The 11,068-nt window shown below is 69.7% G+C and overlaps 1 protein-coding gene across 1 annotated transcript in view; it reads right to left on the reverse strand.

The window, feature by feature from the left end:
• Window positions 1-11,068, reverse strand: part of MYBPC2 (myosin binding protein C2) — a 28,700-nt gene that overhangs the window by 9,751 nt on the left and 7,881 nt on the right. Inside the window, 16 exon segments of the mRNA XM_040596593.1 lie at window positions 460-594; window positions 962-1,150; window positions 3,041-3,145; window positions 3,548-3,707; window positions 4,328-4,467; window positions 4,547-4,576; window positions 5,119-5,225; window positions 5,511-5,676; window positions 6,454-6,620; window positions 6,923-7,028; window positions 7,111-7,235; window positions 8,036-8,168; window positions 8,825-9,018; window positions 9,580-9,639; window positions 9,914-9,962; window positions 10,435-10,598. Of these exon segments, the coding sequence (XP_040452527.1) occupies window positions 460-594; window positions 962-1,150; window positions 3,041-3,145; window positions 3,548-3,707; window positions 4,328-4,467; window positions 4,547-4,576; window positions 5,119-5,225; window positions 5,511-5,676; window positions 6,454-6,620; window positions 6,923-7,028; window positions 7,111-7,235; window positions 8,036-8,168; window positions 8,825-9,018; window positions 9,580-9,639; window positions 9,914-9,962; window positions 10,435-10,598 (2,030 nt within the window).

The following is an 11,068-nucleotide window of genomic DNA, read 5'->3' on the forward strand; positions in this document are numbered from 1 at the left end:
AAGGGCTGGGATGCTGTGGGGCTGGGGGTGAGGGTTAGGGTGCTCTGGGGTGGGGGGGTAAGGGTTGGGGTGCTGTGGGGCTGGGGGTGAGGTTTGGTGGGGTGAGGTGTGGGGTGCTATGGGGCTGGGGGTGAGGGTTGGGGGGCAACAGGTAAAGGAGGAGGGAGGGGCAAGAGGTTGGAGGACAAGGGGTTGGGGTCATGGGGGGTTGGGGTGATGGGGGGCTGGGGTCACCGGGGCAGGGCTATGGGGCAAGAGTGGGGGCCAGGTTATGGGGCAGGACGGGGGCAGGCAAAGCCCCCCCTGCCCCATTGGTCCCCTGGGGTGTCCCCTCTGTGGGTCAGGGCCCCTCACCGTGGGTTGAGGTCCCCCTGCCATGGGTCAGGCCCCCCCCCCCGCCATGGGTCAGGGTCCTCCCCCCGTGGGTCAGGGTCCCCCGCCATGGGGCGCCCCACTCACAGCCCTCGCGGCAGTACTCCACCAGGTAGCCGTCGATGCCCCCCGCCCCGATGCGCTCGGGGGGCCGCCACTTCAGCGTGGCCGTGGTGTCGGTGACATCCTCCAGCATCAGGTGGGTGGGCTCGCTCGTGGGGGCTGGGGGGGGCACCCCAAAGTCACCCGCTGCACCCCCAACCCCCTCGACCCACCCCTGACCCCCCCAGGAACTCCAAACCCCTTCAGAACCCCCTGGACCCCTTAAACCCCCTCTCATCTCCTCCAGACCCCACCCCCAGGACCCCTGAGAACCCTCTCGGCCCCCCCAGTCCCCTTCAGAACCCCCTGGGACCCCCCAGGCCCCCTCTCACCTGCACTCCAGGACCCCCTACACCCCTTCCTATTCCCCCAGCTCCACCTCAGGGCTCCCCAGGACCCTCCAAGACCCCCCAAATCCCCCTCAGGGGACGCCCCAGGGGGCCCTGGACGCCCCGGGACCCCCCAGATTTCCCCCCGGGACCCCCACCGATGGGCATGAAGGGCTGGGTGTTGTGGCTGGGCTGGGAGATGCCGATGGAGTTGACGGCGAAGACACGCATCTCGTAGAGCACCCCCTCGATCATCCGCGTGGACTCGTAGGTGGTCTCGGGGTACACCTCGAAGTTGAGCTTCATCCAGCGCATGGAGCCCTTCTTCTTCCTCTCGATCAGGTACCCTGGGGGGCACGGGGGGGCGGGGGGCACGTGTGGGCAGGGACACGTGAGCAGGGGTACGTGTGGGCAGGGACACAGGGGCAGGGGATGCATGCGGGGGGGTGACGTGTGAGTGGGGACAGGGAGTGACGGCTGGGCAGAGCGACGCATGGGCAGGGGCATGGGTGAGCAGGGCCGTGGGCAGGAGGGTGCAGGCAGGGCGGGCAGAACAGACAGGGTGGTGCAGGCAGCAGTGCAGGCAGGACAGGTAATGTGGTGCAGGCAGGGCAGTGCAGGCAGGAAGCAATACAGGCAGTGCAGTGCAGGCAGTACGGGCAGGGCATGGCAGGGCTGGCAGGGTATGGCAGGGCAGGGCAGGGCAGTGCAGGCAGGGCAGGCAGGGCAGGGCGGTGCATGCAGGGCAGGCAGGGCGTTGCAGGGCAGTGCAGGTGGTGCAGGCAGGGGGGTGCAGGGCAGGCAGGGTGGTGCAGGCAGGGCAGGCAGGGCAGTGCAGGCGGTGCAGGCAGGGCAGGCAGGGCGGTGTGGTCAGGGCAGGGCAGGGTATACAGGGCAGGGCAGGGCAGGGCAGGACAGGGCAGGGAGGGCAGGGCAGGGCAGGGCAGGCAGGGCAGGGCAGGGCAGGTGGGGCAGGGCAGGGCAGGGAGGGCAGGGAGGGCAGGGCAGGGCAGGGCAGGCAGGGCAGGGCAGGGCAGGTGGGGCAGGGCAGGGCAGGGCAGGGCAGGCAGGGCAGTACAGGCATTGCAGGGTGAGCGGTGCAGGCAGGGCGGTGCAGGGTATGGCAGGGTATGGCAGGGTGGGCAGGGCCATGCAGGCAGGATATGGCAGGGTATGGCAGTGCAGGCAGTACAGGCAGGGCGGGGCAGTACAGGCAGGGCGGTGCAAGGCAGGCAGGGCGGGGCAGGGGGGTGCAGGCACGACAGGGCAGTGCAAGCAGTGCAGAGCAGGCAGGTCAGGGCAGGGCAGGGGGGTGCAGGCAGGGCAGGCAGTGTGGGCGGTGCAGGCAGGGGGGTGCAGGCAGGGCAGTGCAAGCCAGGCAGGGCGGTGCAGGCAGCACAAGCAGGGCGGGGCAGGCAGGGCAGGCAGGGCAGGGTGGTGCAGGGCAGGGCAGGGCAGGGCAGGCAGGGCAGGGAGGGCAGGGCAGGGCAGGCAGGGCAGGGCAGGCAGGGCAGGGAGGGCAGGGCAGGGCAGGGCAGGGCAGGGAGGGCAGGGCAGGGCTGGGCAGGGCAGGGCAGGGCAGGGCAGGGCAGGGCAGGGCAGGGCAGGGCAGGCAGGGCAGGGCAGGGCAGGGCAGGGCAGGGCAGGGCAGGGCAGGGCAGGGCAGGGCAGGGCAGGGCAGGGCAGGGCAGGGCAGGCAGGGCAGGGCAGGGCAGGGCAGGGCAGGCAGGGCAGGCAGGGCAGGGAAGGGCAGGGCTGGGCAGGGCAGGGCAGGGCAGGGCAGGCAGGGCAGGGTAGGGCAGGCAGGGCAGGCAGGGCAGGCAGGGCAGGGGAGGGGAGGGCAGGGGAGGTAGTACAGGCAGGGCAGGCAGGGCAGGGGAGGCAGTACAGGCACGGCAGGCGGGGCGGTACAGGCAGGGCAGGCGGGGCAGGCAGGGCAGGGCAGGCAGGGTGGGGCAGGCAGGGCAGGCAGGGTAGGCAGGGCAGGCAGGGCAGGCAGGGCAGGCAGGCAGTACAGGCAGGGTCGGCAGGGCAGGCAGGGCAGGCAGGGCAGGGCAGGCAGTACAGGCAGGGCGGGGCAGGCAGGGCAGGCAGGGCAGGCAGGGCAGGCAGGGCAGGCAGGGCAGGCAGGCAGTACAGGCAGGGCGGGGCAGGCAGGGCAGGCAGGGCAGGCAGGGCAGGCAGGCAGTACAGGCAGGGTCGGCAGGGCAGGCAGGGCAGGCAGGGCACGCACTCACCAGTGACCGGCTGTCCCCCGTCGTACTTGGGGGGGTCCCAGGTGACCACAGCCCAGTCCTCCCCCACTGAGGTGACGCGCACGGCCTCGGGCGGATCAGGCACATCTGTGGGGACACGGGGACATGTGGTGGCACAGGGGGACATGCGACACCCCCGGCCTGCACCCCCCCTCCCCGGCCACCCCCTGTCCCCAGCCCCACGTTCCCCCTGTCCCCACATCACTGTGTCCCCTCATCCCCAGCCCCACACGCCTGTGTCCCCTCGTCCCCAGCCCCATGTCCCTGTGTCCCCTCGTCCCCAGCCTCACGTCCCTGTGTCCCCTTGTTCCCAGCCCCACATCCTCTCATCCCCAGCCCCGTGTCCCCTTGTCCCCAGCTCCATGTCCCCGCGTCCCCCCATCCCTGTGTCCACTATTTCCCAGCCCCATGTCACCTTGTCCCCAGCCCCACATCCGTGTCCCCTCATCCCCAGCCCCACGTCCCCGTGTTGCTGTGTCCCCTCCTTACCGACCACCTTGATCAAGATGGTGGCCGTGTCCTCCCCCACGGGGTTTGTCACCCGGATGGTGTAACGGGCCTCGTCCCCGCGCTCGGCGCTCTCGATGACAAAGCTGCTCAGGTCCGGCTTCTCCTCCAGGTGAGCGCGGCCCTCCCGCACCGAGAACACCTGGGTGGGGGGACATGGGGACATCAGGGCACAGGGGTGTCACAGGGACACAGGAGGTGTCGTGAGGACATGGGGACATGAGGACAGGGGAGGGGGCACGGGGACATGGGGACAACAAGGACACAGGGAGGTGTCATGGAGGTAGGGGACATGGGGACATGAGGACACAGGGAGGTGTCACAGGGACATGGGGACATGAGGACACAGGGAGGTGTCACAGGGACATGGGGACATGAGGACACAAGAGATGTCATGGGGTAGGGGACATGGGGAGGTGTCATGGGGCAGGGGACATGGGGACATGGAGAGGTGTCACAGGGTAATGGGGGCACAGGGGAGGGCGCAGGGATGTGTCACATGTGACATGGGGCCAGGGGACACGGGACTCCCCCAGGTGGGGATGTGGGGACATGGAGGGGACCCAGGACACCACAGGGTGGGGACACATGAACATGGGGGGAACACCGGACCCCTGAAGATGGGGACATGGGACCCCCCAGGATGGGCACATGGACCCCCCAAGGCAGGGACATGGGGACACCCAGGGTGACAGGGGTGTCCCCAAGGACACAGGGACACACAGGACCCCTGGGTGGGGACATGGGGGACACCGGTGTCACCTCGTTGCCCTTCATCCAGGTGACGGTGGGTGCGGGCTCCCCCGAGATGGGGACATCGAGGCGCAGCTTGTTCCCCGCCACCACCACCAGGACGTTCTCCGTCGCCTTCCCCGAGCAGTCCAGGTGGATCTTGGGGGGCTCTGGGGACACGGGGACACCGCGCTCGGACACTGTCACCCCCCCATGTCCCATCACCCCCCCGCCCTGCCCCCACCTCACCTTGCTTGGGAACGTACTCCACCTTGATCTCTGCGGGTGTGGGGAGGGAAGGGTTAATGGGGGGGGGCACAAACTGGTGCCCGACCACCCCCCAGCCCCATAACTGACACCCCCCCCCATAATTGGCCCCCAGCCCCATAACTGACCCCCTGCCCCATAATCGACCCCCCAACCCCATAACTGACCCCACCAGCCCCATAATCAACCCCCCCCGGCCTCACAACTGACCCCTTCAGCCCCACAACTGACCTCCCCCAGCCCCATAAATGTCCTCTCAGCCCCACAACTGACCCTCTCAGCCCCACAGCTGACCCCCCCAGCCCCATAACTGACCCCCCCAGCCCCATAAATGTCCTCTCAGCCCCACAACTGACCCTCTCAGCCCCACAACTGACCCCCCCAGCCTCATAACTGACCCCCCCAGCCCCACAAGTGTCCTCTCAGCCCCACAACTGACACCCCCCGCCCAGTGCTACAAGTGTCCCCAAGGGTCTTGCATTCCCCCCGCCCCAGAAGTGCCCCCCCAGCCCCCCAAGAGGCCCCCCCCCCCCAGCCCCCCAAGTGCCCCCCACCAAGGAAGTTGAGCTTGGCGGAGAGGGAGAGCGCATAGCCGTCGGGGACGAAGGTGTAGTCCCCCTCGTCCTCGGGGCGCACATCGTCGATCACCAGCTTGTGGATCCTGGGGGGAGGACAGGGATGGTCGGGGGGGGCCCATGGCACTAGGGGGTGACAGCAGCCCCCCAACATGGCCCTGGGGGGTGTGAGCCCCATGGGTGGCTTCAGGCTCCCCATGGCACCCATGGGGGGGTCCAAGCTCTTGAGACCCCTGGGGGTGTCTCCAACCCCCCCCGAGACCCCCATGGGTGCCTCCAACCCCACCGAGACCCCCACGGGTGCCTCCAGCCCCTCCCTGAGACCCCCATGGGTGGCTGTAGCCCACCCTGGGGGGTCCCCGCGCACCCACCTGCCGGTGTGGGAGATGTGGATGCGCTTGCTGGGGCGCACCTCCACCCCATTCTTGAACCAGCGCCCCGTCACCTTCTCGTCCGACACCTCGCACTTGAAGACCGCCTGCTCCGACGCCTGCACCGTCAGGTCCGCAATGTCCTGCAGCACCTCCAGCTGCTTCTCTGAGGGGGGGGACACACACGACAGGGTTGAGGGACCCCCCCGTGTCCCTGGGAACCCCTCAAGACCCTGCCAGGGAACCCCTAGGAACCACCACCCAGCACCCCTGGAAACCCCCTGAGATCCCGCCCACCCCAGCACCTTAGGGACCCCCCCAAGAGTCCTGGAAACTCTCCGGGATCCCTTGGAGATTTCCTAGACACCCTGGGACCACCTGGGACCTCCTGGAGACCCCCAGCACCCCTGGGACCTCCTGGAGACCCCCAGCACCCCTGGGACCTCCTGGAGACCACCCCAGACACCCCTGGGACCTCCTGGAGACCCCCAGCACCCTGGGACCTCCTGGAGACCACCCCAGACACCCCTGGGACCTCCTGGAGACCACCCCCAGACACCCCTGGGACCTCCTGGAGACCCCCAGCATCCCTGGGACTTCCTGGAGACCACTCCAGACACCCCTGGGACCTCCTGGAGACCCCCAGCACCCCTGGGACCTCCTGGAGAGCCCCTGAGACCTCCTGAACCCCCCCCGGGAGACCCCCTAGATACCCCTGGGACCCCCTGGAGACCCCCTGGAGACCCCCTGGGAGACTCCTTAGATACCCCTGGGACACCCTGGAGACCCCCCAGCACCCCCGGGACCTCCTGGAAGACCCCTGGGAGACACCCCAGACACCCCTGGGACCTCCTGGAGACGCCCCAGCACTCCTGGGACCTCTTGGAGACCCCCTGGAGACCCCTCCCAGGACCTCGAGCGCCCCCCCGCCAGGGACACCTACCTTCCACAATGACCTCGGCCTCGCTCTCGCCGCCGTTAGTCATGATCTTGTAGCGGCCGGTGTCCTCCTTGGTGGCCTCGTTGATGATGAGGTAGTGCTTCTTGCCATCCTTCTTGAAGCGGTACTTGAAGGTCTCCTCGCGGGTGAGCTCCACCCCGTCCTTCATCCTGCGCGCGGCACGCAGGGGGGGTGGGTGGGTGGGTGGGTGACACGGGGTGGGCACAGGGATGGAGATGGGATCATGGGATGGGGATGGGAACGAGATGGTGGGGATGGAGACGGCGTGGTGGGGATGGACATGGGATGGACATGGGGTGGGGATGGACACAGGATTGTGGACTGGACACATGGATGGACAGGGGCGGGAAGGGACAGCAGCGGCAGGGGGACACGCGGTGGCAGGGGGGGACATGCGGTGGTGACATGCGGTGGTGACAGGGGGGACACACAGTGGCGGGGGCCACCTCACCACATGACTTGTGCCCCCTCCTCAGAGACTTCGGCCTCCAGCACCACACGGTTGCCCACCACCACCTGCTGGTCGTCCAGCCCCTTCTCGATGGTCACAGGGGGCTCTGGGGGGGGGGCAGGGGGGGGTCAGGGGGGGTCCCGTGTCCCACCCCCGTGTCCCACCCCCGTGTCCCCCCTGTCCCCCACCCTTGACGAAGAGCTCGGTGAAGCATTTCTCGTCGTTGACGCGACACTCGTAGGCGGCGTCATCGGCCAGGGAGCACTTGTTGATGGTGAGGATGCGCTTGAGCCCCACGTTCTCAAAGACGTATCTGGGGGGACATGGGGGGACGTGGGGACACGGCAGGACATGGGGACGTGGTGGGACACGAGGAGGTGGGAGGATGTGGGGGGGGACATGGGGACATGGTGGGACATGGTTAGACATGGGGATGGGGGAGGACGTGGGGGGGGGATGTGGGGGGACATGGTGGGACACGAGGATGTGAGGGGATGTGGAAGGGACATGGGGGGACATGGTTGGACATGGGGATGGGGGAGGATGTGGTGGGACATGAGGATGTGAGGGGACGTGGAAGGGACATGGGGGGACATGGGGACATGGTGGGACACGAGGAGGTGGGGGGACATGGAGGGGCCATGAGGATGTAGGGATGTGGGGGGACATGGTGGGACATGAGGAGGTGGGGGGACATGGGGGTGACACGGGGGGAAATGGGGACATGGTGGGAACGCGGTGGGACGTGAGGATGTGGGGGGACATGGGGGGGACATGAGGGGAAACGGGGACATGTGGGGCGACACGGTGGGACGGGGGGACACGGGGGCACAGTGTGAGGGCTGGGCAGGGATGATCCCCATGGGGGGAGGGGGGCTCCCTCCTGCCCCCAGCCCCCTCCTTGTGGCCCCCGAGACCCCCAACCCCCCTGTACCCCCCACAGCCCCCGTACCCCCTCCCACCCCCCAGAGACCCCCATCCCGCTCCCCTGTCCCCCACAACCCCCATACGCCCCCTCCCACCCCCCAGAACCCCTCCCACGCCCCTCCCCATTCCTTCCCACCCCCCCCCGCCCCTCCCAGCCCCCTGCCCCCCCGCGCCCCCCCCCCTCACTTGTTGCTGGGCTTGATGAGCTGCCCGTTCTTGTACCACTTGAGGGGCAGGTCGGGGTCGCTCAGCTCCACCACCAGCTTGATCTTCTTGCCCTTGTCCACCTGGTACGCGGGGTCCAGCTTGCGCGTGAAGGCTGGGGGGGGGCACGGGGGGGCACGGGGGGGTCGGGGGGGGGCAGGGAACCCCCCCCCAGCCCCCTGACCCACAGGGACCCCTCCCACAGCCCCCTGTCCCCCAGGGAGTCCCCCAAAGCCCCCTGCTCCCAGGGGCCCACTCCTGTCCCCCAGGGACCCCTCCCACAGCCCCCTGTCCCCCAGGGAGTCCCCCCAAGCCCCCTGCTCCCAGGGGCCCACCCCTGTCCCCCAAGGACCCCTCCCACAGCCCCCTGTCCCCCAGAGGCCCACTCCTGTCCTCCAGGGACCCCTCCCATAGCCCCCGGCCCCCCAGGGACCCCCCGAAAGCCCCTGCGCCCCCAGGGACACCTCCCTGCCCTCAGGGAATCCCCCCTGCTCTCCAGGGAATCCCCCCAGCCCCCTGCCCCCCAGGGAGTCCCCCAAAGCCCCCTGCCCCCCAGGGACCCCTTAACCCCCTCCCTACCTCTATCCCCCCACATCGCCTTTCCCCAGCCCCCCAAATCCCTCTCCCCAGCCCCCCAAATCCCTCTCCCCAGCCCCCTAACCCCCCCCACATCCCCCTGCCCAGCCCCTATCCCCCCAATTCTCCCTTCCTCAGCCCCCCAGAACCCCCGGGCCCCCCCAATCCCCCTCCCCAGCCCCCCCCCTCACCCACCTTCGCTCTTTTTGGGCTCGACCTTGATCTTCTTGAGGCGCTTGAGCATGCCGCGCAGGTCGGTGATGCCGTACTGGAAGGCGATGCGCTCGTACTCGCTCTTCTTCGTCACCCCCTTCAGCAGCTCCCAGATCTCGGGGGGGAACTGGTCGTCCTCGTCCTTCTTCTTCTTCTTCTCCTCCACCTGCACCTCCCTGCCACGGCCGCGGCCTCGCACGAGCCTCACACGCCCCCCGCCCGCGCCCCTCGCCCGCGCCCCCCGTGAGTCCTGCGTCCCCCCTCACCCCGCTGACCTGCCGGGACCCCCACCCAGCTCCTCCTCCTCCTCGCACGCCCCTCACACACGCCTTGCACCAGCCTCACGCGCGAACCTTACACCACTGACCCCCCTGCCCCCCCCCCCCCCCCCCCCCCCCCCCCTCCTCTCCCTCGCACGCACCTCCTGTGGCCCTGCGCGAGCCTTGCACGCCCCTTGCACACCCCTTGCGCCCGCTGACCTCGGCGCCCCGGCTCCTCCTCATCCTCGCACGCCCCCCGTGCCCTCACGCCCCCCTCGCACGCCCCCCCACCCTCACACAACCCTCACACACCCCTCACACGCCCCCCCTGCCCTCGCCCCCCCCCCTCATGCCCCTCGCACGCCCCCCGTGCCCTCACACAACCCTTGCACGCCCCCCCTGCCCTCGCCCCCCCCCTCATGCCCCTTGCACGCCCCCCGTGCCCTCACACGCCCCTCACGCCCCCCGTGCCCCCACCTCTTCTTGAGCAGCCCGCTGAAGTCCAGCTCCCCGGCCGTGTCACCCTTGGCCTCGCCCCTGCAGGGACACGGGGGGGTTGGGGGGGCCCTGGGATGCAGGGGGGTCCCTAGGCGGGGGGGTGGATTGCAGGGGGGGTCCCAGGGGGTCTTTGAGGTGCATTGGGGTGCAGGGAGGTCTTGGGGGGGTCCCCCTCCATCAATGGGGGGGTCCCCAGTCCATAAGGAGAGGTCGAGGGGAGTCCCAAGCCCATAGAGGGGTTCAGAGGAGTCCCCAGCCCATGGGGGGGGTCCCCAACCTATAGGGGGATTTGGGGGGGGGGGCCCACACTCACGTCCTCCTGAAGGCCTGGAGCACGTTCTCATTGTCACCGGGGCGGGGGGCTGCCAGGAAGAGAGGGGATGTGAGACCCCCCCCAGGTCCTGCCCCCCTGTCATGTGTCCCCAAAACAACCCCCACCCCCATCCCCAAGTGGTTGGGGTCCCTGGGGGGGGGGGGGGGGCAGGGGGTCCTGGGGGGCGGGCAGGGGGTCTTGAGGGGGTCAGGGGGTCCCGGGGGTGTCCTGGGGGGGTTAGGGAAAGTCAGGGGGTCCTGGGGGGGGTCCCAAGGGGTTAAGGGGTCATGGGGGAGGTCAGGGGGTCCCGAGGGGGTGTCAGGGGGTCCCAGAGGGGTCCTGAGGGGGGGGTCAGGGTTCCTGGGGGGGTCTCGAGGGGATTAGCAGAGTCAAGGAGGGTCAGGGGGTCCCAGGGGGGTCCTGGGGGGGTCAGGGAGGGTCAGGGGGTCCCAGGGGGTCATGGGGGGGGGTCAGGGGGTCCCGGGGCAGGGGGGGGGGGTCCCGGGGGGATGGGGGCTGACCCTCGACGTCGATGTTGAAGGAGCAGCTGTCCTTCTTGTCCTTGGCCGTCACCTCGCAGCGATAGTCCCCGCGGTCCCCGAGTGCCACCCGGCTGATGTGCAGCTCGAAGGTGTGCACCTGGGGGGGGAGGGGCTTCCCATCGCACCCCAGCACCCCCCAGTACCTGCAAGTGCCCCCCAGTGCCTCCCAGTGCTCTCCCAGTGGCCCCCTGCCTCGACAGTCCCTCCCAGTGCCTCTCAGCGCCTCCCAGTGCCCCCCCCAGCCCCCCCCCAGTCCCTCCCAGTGCCCTCTTAGTGGCCCTCTGACCCCTCCCAGTGTCCCCCAGTCCCTCCCAGTGCCCCTCCAGTGCCTCCCAATGCCTCCCAGTGCCCCTCGGTGCCCTCCCAGCCCCTCCCAGTGCCCCCTCAGTGGCCCCCCCGGCCCCTCCAGTCCCTCCCAGTGCCCCCCAGCCCCCCCCAGTCCCTCCCAGTGCCCTCTTAGTGGCCCTCTGACCCCTCCCAGTGTCCCCCAGTCCCTCCCAGTGCCCCTCCAGTGCCTCCCAATGCCTCCCAGTGCCCCTCGGTGCCCTCCCAGCCCCTCCCAGTGCCCCCTCAGTGGCCCCCCGGCCCCTCCGGTCCTTCCCAGTGCCTCCCA

This window comes from Falco naumanni, chromosome 5, assembly GCF_017639655.2.
Source record: "Falco naumanni isolate bFalNau1 chromosome 5, bFalNau1.pat, whole genome shotgun sequence".
Lineage (NCBI taxonomy): Eukaryota > Metazoa > Chordata > Aves > Falconiformes > Falconidae > Falco > Falco naumanni.